General features: G+C 36.2%; 1 protein-coding gene across 3 annotated transcripts in view; it reads right to left on the bottom strand.

The window, feature by feature from the left end:
* The window catches only part of LOC112051307 (40S ribosomal protein S19a), a 61,999-nt gene that overhangs the window by 44,415 nt on the left and 2,395 nt on the right, over positions 1-15,189 (bottom strand). The window contains exons 3-6 of one of the 3 annotated variants that reach the window (XM_052886040.1): positions 10,422-10,631; positions 9,500-9,676; positions 7,368-7,674; positions 4,273-4,527 (exon numbers count right to left, since the gene is read on the bottom strand). In XM_052886040.1, coding sequence (XP_052742000.1) covers positions 4,273-4,527; positions 7,368-7,674; positions 9,500-9,676; positions 10,422-10,631 — 949 coding nt within the window. Of the gene's footprint in view, positions 1-4,272; positions 4,528-7,367; positions 7,744-9,468; positions 9,677-10,421; positions 10,632-15,189 lie in introns of those variants that run through there. The other 2 variants (XM_052886039.1, XM_024089895.2) reach the window with 2 other exon arrangements.

Genomic DNA, 15,189 nt, shown 5'->3' with positions numbered 1-15,189 from the left:
GTATTACTTTTAGGTTTATGTATTCATACGCTATCATAGTCAATTAAATAAATAGGCAGAATATGAATCATAATTAATTATTATAACTGTACAGTTATCTGTAATTAATCTTAAGGACAATGACCACTGTACAACTAATTCATGTTTGCTATAGCAAAAAATAATAGAGACTGTCTGATGTCGGTTAGTCCCCTTCGTTCTTGATTATCATTAAAACGATCCATTCAAAAAAATCACCACGTTACTTTGAACCAGACAAAAAGTTTACTGACTCGTACAAAAAAGTCGTTCGCAGCAAAAAGTTCGCAAAAAGTGATAGACTAATTTTTCTGGTGCAGCTGAAATTTTTCTGAAAGAGTTTTAGTAGTCGAGTTCTTTGTGACACAGATCGTCTTAGGAAGTACCCTGCCATGCGTATATTACTAATATTATACACTCGAAAGTTTGTATGGATGTTTGTTACTCTTTAATGCTGCAACTACTAAACCGATTTGGCTGAAATTTGGAATGGAAATTGATTTTAGTCTACTATTTTAGGCTACTTTTCAACCCGGAAAAATCCATGGTTCTCGAGGGATTTGTGAAAAACTAAATTTCACGCGGACGAAGTCGCGGGCGTCCGCTAGTTTTTGCATAAAGCAACATTGCTGTATTAGTCATTGGGTAACAAAATATTTATTTCAAATTTTGTGTATGTAGTCTAATAGTATAAGGAATCCACGGTAAGTCGGACATGAATGAACCATGGTAGTGGGTTACAAGATTGTTGAATATGTGATTAGACATCCGCTAAGAACGAATATTACAACAGGGCTGGATTAAGGAGAATCTAGGGGCGGACGAAGTCACGGGCGTCCGCTAGTAATGTAATCTGAGAGCTGATTTTTGCAGAATAGATAAAAAAAGATATTCAAAATCAAATGGTAATCTTGTCGGTCAATTTTCAGAGGGCATATTTGTTATCGGACGAGTCTAACTCGAAAGTAAAACGCCCCATGGTTCGCTACGGTCATAATTTTGTCCAATTCGCCATGAACAACTCAAAATCTGAGCTGTACCTATGATCACCATCAATCAAAGGCACACTGCCGTGTCGCAGTTTGAGTCGTGCCGCATTGCAAGAACCAGCTCATAACAAAGGGCCTCGTATGGGTTTGAAATTAGTCGGGCATACTCGAGTCGAGTCGAGTTTTAGCCCGCGTCTCATAATCAATTATTTAATATCTGTACTGTACTAAAACATATTCAAGCATTTTTTTTGTCTGTTTGTCCTGGGTAATCTCTGGATCAGCCAAACCGATTTTAATGGGACTCTTGAAGATACAGGAAACTATGAAGCAACTTATAGATTACTTTTTATCCCGATAAAATACACGGCTCCCGCGAGATTCGTGAAAAGAATTTCACGCGTACGAAGTAGCGGGCGTCCGCTTGTCATGAATAAAAATTTTGGTTTTGGTTTTGGGTTTGGGACTCTCACAGGCAGCACATCATAGAACGATTCCTTGCATATGCGCAATGTTGCTGTTAACGATGGTTTTCATCAGGTGAACCTATTTGTTTAACCATTATTATAAACTAGCTAACGCCGCGCGGTTTGACCAGCGTGGTTCCCGTTTCCGTAGGAATAAGGGGATAATACATAGCCTTCATCGATAAATGGGCTATCTCACACTGAAAGAATTTTACAAATCGGACCAGTAGTTCCTGAGATTAGTGCGTTCAATCAAACAAACAAACAAACTCTTCAGTTTTATAATACACAGCACAGATTATAATATTAGCACAGATAAGAGCTCCGTTTTTAACCGACTTCCAAAAAGGAGGATTAAAGCCGTTTCTGAAAGAACCACAGAAATTGTGTAATTTAAACGGCTTGAATTAAAACATGACACTGGATTGGCACCGCCTTCAAACTGATCAGAAGGTAGTACATAGGTAAGATGTTATTTTTTGCTTTTTAGTTTAGGTTAATTTTTGAGTTGGAAGTCAGTTGAATTTTTTTTATTAAAATTTTTATTTTACGTACGTACGTTCGGAACCCTAAAAACCGATTTGGCTTCGAAGCAGGGTTCGAAATCGCTTACCAATTTTAGTGATTTTATTAGTTAACTGAATCTACGAGGATAGGCCTTCTACTATACAAAGCAGTTGTCAAGCTATTTAGTATTCCGCCGCAATAGTGCCGCGTGCGTAAAAACTAATTAATTAACTTAAAAAAAACATTTTATTTTACTTAGCGATAACATCTTTTGCTTTTGATATAAACTGGTACGTGTAAATCTATTATTATGAGTATTTAACAAACTTCATTGCAAAATATTAGATAGCCTTTAGGAATGTAAATATAGATTTTAAAATACTTCTCGCATTTTGGATTGCTATCAAATTTCAGGCTAACACATATAAATGATGAAAAGGACTGAATTTAATCACATGTTCAGTTAAGTCCAAAGTTAAATTGAATCAACTTGTAAGTTATCTTCCTCATCATCATTTCCTAACCCTTATCCCACTTAAGTGGAGTCGGAAAAATATGTCAATCTTTTCCATTCGCCTCGTTTACTCGTCAACTCATCATCCACTTCTTTTACACACATGTCCTCTTTCACACAATCCAACCATCTCTTCTTTGGCCTTCCTCTTCTCTTATTCCCTTAAGTTATCTTTCTAATTCTCGAAAATAGGCTAGTAGACACTGTTTTAAAAGAGTCTTGTTGAGTTCTATTAGATTGAAAAAAAAAATTAAACGATAAAATATAGATCATGGCCAACAGAAAATATAAAAAAAAATATATTTTCATGTATTCACGCCTCAAAAAAATATGATATTTTTTTTTCAATCATGTAGAACGATAATTCACAATATAGGACCATTCAAAAAAACTGTCAACTAGCCTATTCTGCTATCTTCAATAGCTACTTTTATTTTACAAAGCAGTTAGCTAGGTAGGTATCTACTATTCATACGTAAGTGATGAAAAATGAGTCCTCGTGCGGTCATTCGACGCAAGTGGCATTTTATTGTGTGGCATAGTTCGTTGACTTCTACTTAGCAAATTCAAGTACATATGGATATTGACTATCATTGATAAAATTTGTCATGTTTTGTTTGTATGATGAAGAATGTGTTTTTGTATCACATATACAGCTGTATTTAATGTTGTTTTTTTTTCTTTATCCTCTAATGTCCTATTTTGCAATACTACATAGGTTATTTAGTTAATTATCTTTATTTTTCCTTTTTTTTAGTCTCTCTTTACTCCTGCAATCTGTCGTGAGACATTCAGCGGGATTTTAAATATTTGTATCAAGGCGTCTTATGTGCAAAATCCAGTGATTTGCCCATAGATAATAATCTAGTGTCTATTTATTTTTCCTTAAAAAACATTAGTCATATGGTATGGATAATTATTATTATTACTCATTATTTCATTTGTGTATTTTTTCTGTTTTTGTCTGTTTGTTTTTCTAGTTTCGAATATTCACTGTATAATTATAATTAGTGCACAGTAAAAACAACTATGGTTTGTATTGCACTATGGTTAGGCTTAATTTCCATATGTATTTTATATAAATAAAATTAAATATAATTAAGGAATTTATGTAATTACGAGTATATGTCATTTCCTCTTTCACTAAGAAATATTGAGCGCTTTTCCCTTTCCTCCTTTTAAATCTTATTATAGTTTAAATATTCTTTTAAGTTTTCTTCCTCTGTAAAGGCAGAGCTATGTAAACAATGGAAAATCCATTAAAAACGCCAGAAAAATGTACTTTCATTCATACAGGAAGTGTAGGGCTTCCTAGTTATGTTTATAGCAAATTATCAGATTAATATGATTACGGACACAGATTAATCAATAATACGGCAGATAGAGCGTACGGAACTTCAAACGGAAACCTTCGGAAATTCAAAAAAGAATACATTTACGAGTCAGTACGACACGAAGCGTCGCATCAGTAACTTTCAATATTATTCAAGAAAAATGGCGTCTTATGTTTTTAGATATTTTAAAACTGTTCATAAAAACTAAAGAAATATGATAGAGTATTTTTTATTGGTAATTATTGATTATTATATTAATTTACGTAGTTATTGTTAGTGTTAAATTTTGAAATATAAATTATGAAAAAATATTTGTATAAGCGGACGTGAGGAGATGCGGGACATTTGTTTTTTTTATGGGTTTCACCGACTTCTACTTGTATAGACTCATTCTGTATGATCTTTATTCTGTGATTATAGGTTATTAGATTAGTTGTACTTACAAACTCCGGATATTTAGCATGGTTGAAGAACTTATCCAACTGGGCATATCCACTGTTGGCATCGTCTCCCAGCCTGAAGCTCTCAGTCTTGTTTGTGAAATTTTTTCCATAGTCATAGGAGATGTACAGAGCTGACGATGAAGTGATCCCTTTGTTCCTGGTACTGGAGTCTCGTGCCAAGCAAATAATGACATTGGAGCCCTCTCCCACCCAGTGCACCATCAACTGCTGGTGGCTGTCATTAAGGTGGGTAGTCTGTTAAGAAAATAAAAAATTATTATTAAATATATGTATAAACCAGGTTTTCATTAAGCTTGGAATTTAAAGCCCAATGCCAACAATACACATATTATCACATCCGTTTGTCTGAGCTTGAGCTTTTGATGGCCTCCGTGGCACAGTGGTATGCGTGGTGGATTTACAAAAACAGAAGTCCTGGGTTTGATCCCTGGCTGGTGGGATGCTTCAGCCGTGGCTAGCTACCACCCTACATACGGCAGAGACATGTGAGTGTCATCAACGAACTTGCCAAGCTGTACTTCTATATATTTTTTTTTTTTTTATTTTTTACACGCCAGCCCTTGACCACAATCTCACCACAATGGTACAATCTCTACATGATGGTAAGTGATGATGAAATCTAAGATGGAAGCGGGCTAACTTGTTAGGAGGAGGATGAAAATCTGTACCCTTTTTGGTTTCTACACAACATTGTACCAGAACGTTAAATCGCAAGGCGGTTATGTTTTTGTCGGTAGGGTGGTAACTAGCCACAGCCTAAACGGCTAAAAATACTGTGGCTGCTACTGCCAAAGGCATAATTAAATGAATAAGTAATTAAAATTATTGACCAATTATTTAGAACCCAGAAATAGTCTCACTATTCTAAAGTCCAAAGGTATATTCCAAGAACAATAGAAATTAAATAAATAATCAAATATTGTACACAGTAATATTAATTAACCCCAATACTTCTTATCAACATAACAAGGTAAACTAAAAGTGTTATTTCTTAGCATTGAAGTTATATTAAACTATTGATAGGAAATAGGTACTCTTGACATACCCATAATACTAACAGATACCCTGCGGTTTTACCTACATAGTTCCAGTTTTAGTGTAAATATGGGATTTAAAATAAAGCATATTATGACACTCACAAATAATGTGTATGTATAAGAATTTTGCAACCCTACCGGCAAAGACGTGCCGCCAAGTGATTTAGTGTTTTGGTACAATGTTGTGTAGAAACCATAATGGGAGTGGATTTTCATCCTACACCAAACAAGTTAGCCCGCTTCCATCTTAGATTGCATTATCACTTACGAGTACCATCAGGTAAGATTGCAGTCAAGAAGGAATAATGAAAAAAAAAACTCTATCAAAATAGGACTGGGGATATGGAACTTAGTTTTCATTTACGGGAGCAGTAACTACTAACGACGCCGATGACTGCAGTCGACTGCAGACAGCAACATTTCAGCGACAGTCAACGGCAGTTGACTGCAGTCAGCGACGTCATTGGTAGCAGTTGCTGATTATGTAAATGAACAATGAGTTTCATATCCCTTAGGCTAACCATGCTGCTTCAGGTTGACAGGCTTAGGGTGATAATGTTAAATTCTTTAACAATTACTGTCAGATGCTAATGATAATGAACAGGACCAAAGGCTTAATATGCTCTCTGAGGCACAGGGTGTAACACCACCAACACTATCTATCAATGTATGTCTAGGTCTATGAAATACTGAGCTTTTTTTTCTACTACGGCTCAGCACAAACTAGTTAGCTCCTAATCACAGCTAATGGTGGCCAACAACAGCGACTTAACACACTTTTTCATACATTGTGTAAGAAAAAGCGGGAGACGGCCATTCGCTACAGCAGAGTCCGCGTCTCATCAGTAGTACTTCCAAGTAAAATCTAGCAGCTTCCAAACAATGGTGGCTTTCGCTTGCTTCTGACACTGTTACAAAAGTGGTAGCACGCAACAATCACTGGTGGCTGTGGTCGGTCATCCGTTTGCACCAAGCCTATGAAAGTTTCAGCAACAATTCTCAATCTAGAATTGAGACAGAGAAAGAATAGCTCACTATTTTAAAGCCCTACCCAGGACCTGGGGAACCAAAACCACATCGGTTAACCACTGGACAAACAAGGCTTTATATTAGTATTATCATTGTGGTAGATAATATCAAAACATAGTATATAAACCATGTTTTTATCATTTTATTGTTATCTGGAGTGACTCACTTTTCCTTTCTCTCTTTTAAATTGTATTGATTTACAATACATTTACATTCATTCTTCCAACTTGTTAAATTCATGATTACAATATAGACATCAAGTACACCCCTTTTCATTACTATGATGCAATATAATACAATAATATAAATTAAAAAAATATACATGGTTTTTATTATTAACTGACTAAATTGGGCCACATTTTAGATTTAATTTAATGGATAGATATTGATAGTTTATCTAGGTAATGAAGAGCTTAAGAAAGCTGAAGTATTAAGAAATTTTCTTATTTCTTTTGTAAATTAAAATATACAGATGTTTTTGCATCTTCTTTCCTTAAATTCATGACTAGGATTTGGTCTAGGTAAATGTTTCCTGGTTCTTATATCTTGTATACTAAATATCTTCTAGGCAAGTGGCCCATCTTAGACCATATCTTCACTTAGCATCAGGTTAAAAACTATTTTGAAAAAATAGAAATGTGTAAAACAAAAATTACCACCAGTTGATTTTGTTCAGTATCGAAAATTTTATCTTGTCATTGAGGTGATTTTACGCAAGTAATGATACCTAAAATAATTGTTTACGCTCCAATGTGCCCTTCACAAATAATTAGTAAAGGTCTTCCTTGTGACGGCGCGCGACGTTTTACGATAAAAATAGAAGAAAGTACGCGACAAAGTAAACAACTATATTAGAGCATAACATTGTTTTGTTAATATCGGAAAATAAGTAGCAGTAAAATAAATCATTGTCACATCATGCGGGCATCGAACGATAGGAGAGTGCTAGCAAAACAAAGGGCCCGGTCAAAGCTATCGAATTAATAAGGAAAAGGAAATGCTAGTTACCCATGTACTAATGCTTCGTTCTACTGTTTTCTCCAGCGGCGGCGGCGGTACCGTGGCATCGCGTTTTGTTCTTGCCAAAGATACATCTTTCTCGTCTGTATATCTATTTATTACAGTTATTTTCTGAGAATTCTGCGCATCTGCCACGTAAAGTGTACCTTCCGGCGAACCATACTGTATTTCACTGTACACGCACGATATTAAACTTACTGTTACAATAACACTAATTTTAAATCCTAATACCGCTATCATTTTGTCATCACTGCAAATCCAATAACATCCAACTTCGACTGTAATTCGAATAAAACTGCGACAAATGACGATGATTTACAATAATTTACTGTTTAGACCACAGACACGACTCAATAGATACAAAACAATGGATTTGAATCGAACAAAATGACAGATTTGCTTTGCGTCAAAATGTGACGATTGACAGTGTGGAAAGTTGACAATGACAGCGTAATATTGACATCTGTGGTAAATTCAGTGTAGCCATATGTGGCAGTTTCCTGCTATTTCGGCAGAATTGACCTCTTACTTAATTTTAGCGTGTGGCATGATCGGTTAACGTTTCAGACATTTGGCAGTATTTTGACAGTTTCGCGATGTAGCAAATTTATTTGGGGGCAGGGGGCCTTTTGAGGACCCTGGAACTCACTAGCTGAACTGCAGCAAAAACATTTCAAACCTTCTTAAGCAGTTGGGTAAAAAGTGCCGTTACATTTACTTTTTTGGTCTTGATTTTTTCCATCCAGCCCCCTTTCGCAACGCGCGATATGGAACTTCGTTCCAATAAAGTTCAAATCAAGGCACGTATTTATTTTACCTTTACCTACTAAACCAAACGCGGCAAACACAAGACTTCTCGTGTTCTATTAAATGTCAGTTTATAATTCAGATGATTAATTTAATTGTTATTTTTAACTAGAAGATGATGATTGAAATGTTATGTCCAAGATTCAAGATCTATTTTAATTATTTTTTAAAGTACTTCATATGGGTGGGTAAACCACTCCGTAACGTAAAGCGTTACGCGCGTCTCTGCCTGGCTTCCCTTTCTCTCATGCATGCGGCAGGTTTAACAACTTATCACTTTTGCTGAGCGTCCCGAGACGGACACGTTTATTTTCTTCAGGTTTATTTTTAAAGTTACTACTTGGAAAGTCGTGTTTTTGTATAATAGGTACGTAGTTTATTTATATTTAAATTAATAAAAATATGTAAAAAAAATACTATACTAATACACACAAGTGCATTTTTTTACTTAAAATAAGGTTGAAAATATTTTATATTGCGCTAAACTGAGTTGGCAGTTTTTTGCATTCTATTTACTCGAGTCAGGTTTTATAATAAATTATGGCAGGATCGGTAAATTGTAGATGGTCACACTGGTGGCGCACGATAGGTCCTGTACACAGAATATTAGATGGTGGTACTACGTATCTTATTACATATCTATAAAAACGGTTAAAAAATCACGTTTGTTCTATGGGAGCCCCCAATTTTAATTTCTCACAAAAGAAATAAAAATGCTTGTTTAAATAAAATTTACAGTAACATATCGTATAGGATATTTCTTTTTTTTTTGGCTGCACGGAAAAAATATTGCTTTTTTTGAATTTTGTCATTTCTTAAGTGAAAGTTAGGCAGTTGTTTATATATTTTTTTTTTCGGGAAACACCAGGATAAGTTACATTGTGGATTACATTTTACCAAATTTAGCTTTCACACGTAAGGGGCCCCTGTAGCCCGGCGGCCCCGTATCAATGACTAGCTGACGCCGCGCGGCTTCACCCGCGTTGTTCCCGTTCCCGTAGGAATACCGGGATTATATATAGCCTTCCTCGATAAATGGGCTATCTAACACTGAAAGAATTTTTCAAATCGGACCAGTAGTACCTGAGATTACCGCGTTCAATCAATCAAACAAACTCTTCAGCTTTATAATATTAGTACAGATACGGCGTCTTAAGCTTTATAAGTATAAATTAGATAATTTTTAACCGACTTCCAAAAAGGAGGAGGTTCTACGTTCGGCTGTATGTATGTTTTTTTTTTTATGAAATTATATTGCTATCAAAAGAAATCAAAAACCAAATATTTTTAATTTTTATTTGTCATAAAATTACAGAACAATAACACTCTGTTTGGCGGCCTGTTTCGCCTTTAGGCGGACCTGTGCGGCGATTCTGTCGAGGTCACGTCTGCCTTGTACAGTGAGGATGCGACCGCCATCAGGGATTTTCTCTACCAGCTTCAAAGCCTCGAGCGCCTGGAGGGCTTTGCGGGCTACACTGCCAGATGATCTGTAATAAAGAGCATAAATAGTTTAAAAAACTAAAAAACACGGTTGATACCCATATCATGGGGGTGCATTTCAAATAGCCTGTCTGCTATCTTGGACGTCCGCCATATTGGATTTAAATTACATTGACTATTTTTTTCGTATTCCTGACAGCTCAGTGTTTGACACCTCACTCATATAAATCGGTTCCGTAGTTTAGGCGCTATAGTGGAACATACGCGCATACAAGACCGCCAAAATGATTTAACCATTCGCTGCCCGCGAGTATTTTATCGAAAAGCCCGTCTGCGTTGAAGAAGCCGACAGTCAGGGAATGCGGTTTTAATCTACCGTTGTGAGCCATTTAGAACATCTTTATATTCCTCTATCATGCGGAGCATGATACTGTGCTCGCCTATTGCCCTTAGTTTACTTTATATTTTTTTACATGTCACATAACAGATACGATCCGGTCGACCAGTCGTCCATTTAAGAGTCAAATGGTTAGTGTTTTTCAGATAGCAGGGGTAAGGTGGACAGTCACTTGTATGACATTCATAATACATATTATTATTGTGAAATGCGGGAACTTTCAAGAGTGAAATGCACTGACACTCGCACCATTCTACATGTAATGAACTATACACTTCCTTTTGGCTTTGCTTTAGCCAGGGAAAAAATTATTCATTTTATCAGTAATGGTTATTCAATTATGAATACAATAGATGGAGTCTCCACTGTATTTAAATAGCAAGTATCATATTTACCTGCAGAAATGTGATGGTGTGACTCCATTGCGTTTGCGGCCACCAAATATTTTAGTGACAGTTTTGACACCCACGGGGGACCGAATGTAGATGTGACGGAGGACAGCAGCACAGCGCACATAGAACCAGTCGGGATCATAGGGAGCCAATTCCTTGAATCTGCCAGTCTTCACAAGGTCCATGTGCTCTGGTACCTTAACCTTGCCAATCCTAGAAAACACAATTAAAAAAAAATAATAATACAAATTGTAGTAACAACTTGGAAGAGAGATAACGAGAAAACCTGTATTAAGAGAAGATTATAAGATAGTCATCCCACATAGATCTAATTGAGAATCTTGAAAACCATTTATACTTTGTTGGAGAAGAGTTGAGTACATTAGATGTTAATAAGTTCCGTAAAGGATTTTAAATATTTATAAATTGGTTCAGTCTTATAGTAAAGTAGGGGATGCCCGCGATTATGTCACCACAGGAACCATGGATTCTTCCTGAATGAAAAGTAAAATCTATTTCCATTCCAAATTTCAGCCAAATTTCAGTAGTAGTGGTGTTAAAGAGTAGCAAACACCTATACAAACTTTTGCATATTAGTAGGATGAATAAAATAAACAAGCAGAATAAAAACTTATTCAACCATTGGAATATTCAAAACAAAGTGATAATAGGATAAGAACACAGGCACAATCTTTTTTTTTTTTTTTTTTTTTTTTTTAAATTCATTACTATTGTGCAATCAGCTGAAACAGCTTTAAGCAAATTGCTTGTGGGTACTACATGGCATGTGTAGCTGACCTTCCATTGAAGGCCATGCTAATTTATTTTATTTGTTAACTTTTTGTATTTCATTTGTACATTTGTACATTCTTATTATTTTGATTTTTTTTTTTTTTTACAGGAGATCCCATATGTAGGCGCGCTTTAGCCTTCTAACATCTATTGGATGACCGAGGGCAGTAGCAAGTTTATTTTCATGGGTGTTTATGCGATTTTTATAGCACATTGATCTGAGTTCAACCTCTTCTTTTACTGTTTTTATGTCAAGATACTCATGTAGTTCCGATATCTTAGTGAACCATGGAGCATTTGTGATGGTTTTTAAAACTTTATTCTGAAATCTTTGTAGTATTTCCAAGTTTGAGTTTTTGGCTGTGCCCCACAGTTCAATGCCGTAGGTCCACACTGGTTTTATTACTGTTTTATAAATGAGCAATTTATTACTGAGTGAGACATGCGAATGCCTTCCCATAAGCCAGTTAAGTTTTCTGAAGGTTTGATTTAGTTCATCGCGTTTTTTTACTATATGCGTTCTCCATGTTTGTTTTTTGTCTAGGTGTATCCCAAGATATTTTGCGGTGTCACTATGGGGGATAATATCAACTCCCAGTTTAACAGGAGTACATTCGTCCATTCGCAAGGTAAATGTCACATGTGTTGACTTCGTGGAACTAGCTTTGATACGCCATTTAATCATCCATGAATTTATCTTGTTCAGGTGTACTTGTAGAATATTTGAAGCCATGTTTGCGTCTTTGTTATTACACAATACAGCTGTATCATCAGCAAATGTAGCGGTGAGTACGCTGTTTGAGATAGGAATATCTGCAGTGTATAATAAATAGAGTGTGGGACCCAAAACGGAACCCTGGGGAACACCTGCTTGAATGTCATGGAAGTTCGAATACGCGTCATTGATTTTCACTCGAAATATTCTTTGATTGACATATGACTTCAGTAACATGAAGAAGTTGTGTGGGAGGCAATGTTTGGCTTTAAAGAGCAATCCATTGTGCCAGACCTTATCAAAAGCCTGTTGAACATCCAAAAAAACAGCAGAGCAATATTGTTTACTTTCTAGGGCTTCTCTAATTTGTTTGACTATTCTGTGTACCTGTTCCACAGTGGAGTGTCGGCTTCGGAATCCAAATTGATGCTGGGGAATAATTTCCCTTTCATGAAGAATGGTTTTGAGTCTGGACAGAGTTATTTTTTCAAATACCTTGGACAATGTTGGTAGTAGGCTTATTGGTCTATAAGATGTGACTAGATGCGGTGGCTTCCCAGGTTTCGAAATCATAATAATTTCCGAAATTTTCCAAATAGACGGGTAGTGGGATGTTCTCAAGATGCCATTAAAAAGCTGAGTCACAAAGACAATCGCTTTTCTTGGAAGTTGTAGTAAGACCTCTGCCGTTATTAAACAGAATCCTGGAGCTTTGTGAAGTTCAAGTTCTTTTATTACTCTCCAGACCTCTCTGGGGGTGCAGCTTTTTATTGGTAAGCTTAGTTGAAGGTCGCTATCCAGAAAATCTGCGATTTCTCTATCAGTGTCTGGGTCGCCGTTATTTGAAGTAAAAACTTCACTTAGAAACTTGGCAAAGGCTTCCGCACGTTCATTATCTTTCCTGGCCCAAGTACCATTATCTAGTTTTAGTGGGTGTTTTATGGTTACAGGCGAAGCTTTGTTAGTCTTTACGGCTCTATACAATGAATATTCATTGTTTTTCGAAGCAGACAGATTAATCAGTTTGTGTTTCAATGTGTCATTTTCTACGTCTTTTAAATAGGATGTAAGTTCCGCTGCTGCCAGGTTTAGCGCCTTTTTGTCCAACGGATGACGACTAGTATGCCAAACTCTTCTGAGCCTCCTTTTCTCTAGTACCTTATTTTTGATATCCATGGGTAAGTTGTTACTACCTGGCGTGTATCTTATATCCGGTGTAGAAATCCATGCTGCAGTTTGTATCATGTTTGTTATGGTTTCTGCTGCTTCATCAATGTCGTCATTCGTTTTGAGTGAAACTTTTAGCGATAGATTAGTATCAATATATTTTCTGAATGCTGACCAATCAGTTTGTTTGTTGTATAGACATTCTTTGGCGGGTCTTGAAATTATTGATGTACTAACCGTACTTAGTACTGGTGTATGGTCTGAGCAACTATCATAGCAACTATCTATACTTATATACAAGTTTGATAGCCCTTTATATATATAGAAGTCTAAGAGGTCCGGTAATTTGTTGGGATCTGTAGGCCAGTAAGTTGGTTCACCTGTACTTAAAATACTGAGGTTATTTTTGATTATACTTGAATTAAGTTCTCTGCCTCGTGGTAGAGTTAGTCGTGATCCCCATTGCACGTTTTTGGCATTCCAGTCACCACCACAGATGTATCTATTTCCAAGCGTTTTAAAATATTCTGTGAAGTGAGTTTCCTTTGGGTTTGGTTTTGGGGGGCAGTAAACAGCTGAGAGAGTAAGTGACCCATGATTATCGTATAATACAATGGTTGTAGCTTGTAAGTGAGGTGTTTTGTAGTCTTCAAGGATATCATGTTTCAAAGCTTTCCTTACAATTACTGCTGTTCCAGCATGGGCAGTTCCATCAGGATGGGGTGTTGTGTATGTTATATAGTCTTTTATAGCAAAATTGTGGTTGGTAGTAAGATGAGATTCTGACACCAGTAGTACGTCTATTTTGTGGATTTTCAATAGTAGTTCGACGTCACTCTTATGTCCAATCAGACCATTAACATTCCATGTTGCCAATCTTAGAGTAGCCATTAGATTATCTTTTGTATTACTGTGGTCAATAAGTTCATCATTATTGACATTTGGTCTATTAATTTATCTAGCTTTTCAGCTTGTTTTGTGAGTAGTATTTCTAGCTTAGATTCTGTTGTAGTTTCATCTATGTTCTGAATTTTAGCGACTTCTGCATATGTCCTAGTATTAAACTGACTTGATGAGTGTTGTCTAGTATATGCGTGTTCCTTCTCCTTTGATGCGAAGGGTCTATCTAATTTTTGTATATTTTCTTGTTTTCCAGTGCTTTGTTGTTGGTCTTTATCCTCTGTTTGTTTTCTAGGTTTTATATAGTCTCTTCGTGAAGTATTTCTTTTTCTTTTGTTGATTTCTACATAAACTTCACAGCCTTTGTAGTTTGCTGGGTGATTACCTAAACAGAGGCAACACTTTGCTGGGGTATTCCGGTCTTTTTTTGGGCAGTCTACTGTGTTATGGCTCTCTGCACATTTCACGCATCTATATGGCCTAAGGCAGTTATTCTTAGTGTGGCCATATTGCTGACACCTTTTGCATTGGGGCACATTTGCCTTTCTTATTGGATCTTCAATAATGACCTTTGTATTGAATATATGGGTAATTTTCTTAACCTCTGTATTGTTTGGATGTGGGTCTAGGTTTACAAAGAATGTCGATAGTGGTATTTTATTAGGTCCATATCGAGCATTTATTATTTCACCACAAACTGTGTTTCCGGACTGCTCTATAGCTTCTTGTATTGCCTCTTTAGGTGTACTTGGATGGAGCTTCTTAATTACAATTCTGTAAGGTCTTGTATCCTTTCTAGAAAAGGTGTGTCCAATCAGATTGTTTTCTCTTACTATTTTCATAAGGCAGTGATAAGACTCTATAGTCGGACAACTAAGTCTTAATTGGTTTCGGGTAACAATTTTGATGGTGAACTCTTCTTTATCTAATTTTGATCTGATTAGTTCTGTCAGTTTTGCAACATCTTCAATGCCATATAGCATGATGGGTGGAGGTTTGAATACATGCTCTTTATTGTTTGTAGGTAGGGTTTCAGAATCATCTACATCAATATTCAATGATCCGAATTGGTTTGACACTGGCATGTTCCCTTTTGGTGATGGTGTGGCCGACATATTCTTTCGTTTCGGGTTTCTGATTGTAGGTACCCTCTGCCACTCAGGGTGTTGAACAGATGTATGTGTTTGGGGTTCCTTG

The sequence above is a fragment of the Bicyclus anynana genome, chromosome 16 (assembly GCF_947172395.1).
Source record: "Bicyclus anynana chromosome 16, ilBicAnyn1.1, whole genome shotgun sequence".
NCBI classification, from domain to species: Eukaryota; Metazoa; Arthropoda; class Insecta; order Lepidoptera; family Nymphalidae; genus Bicyclus; species Bicyclus anynana.
The sequence above is the reverse complement of the archived record's forward strand: the minus strand, read 5'-3'. Positions and strand labels throughout refer to the sequence as shown.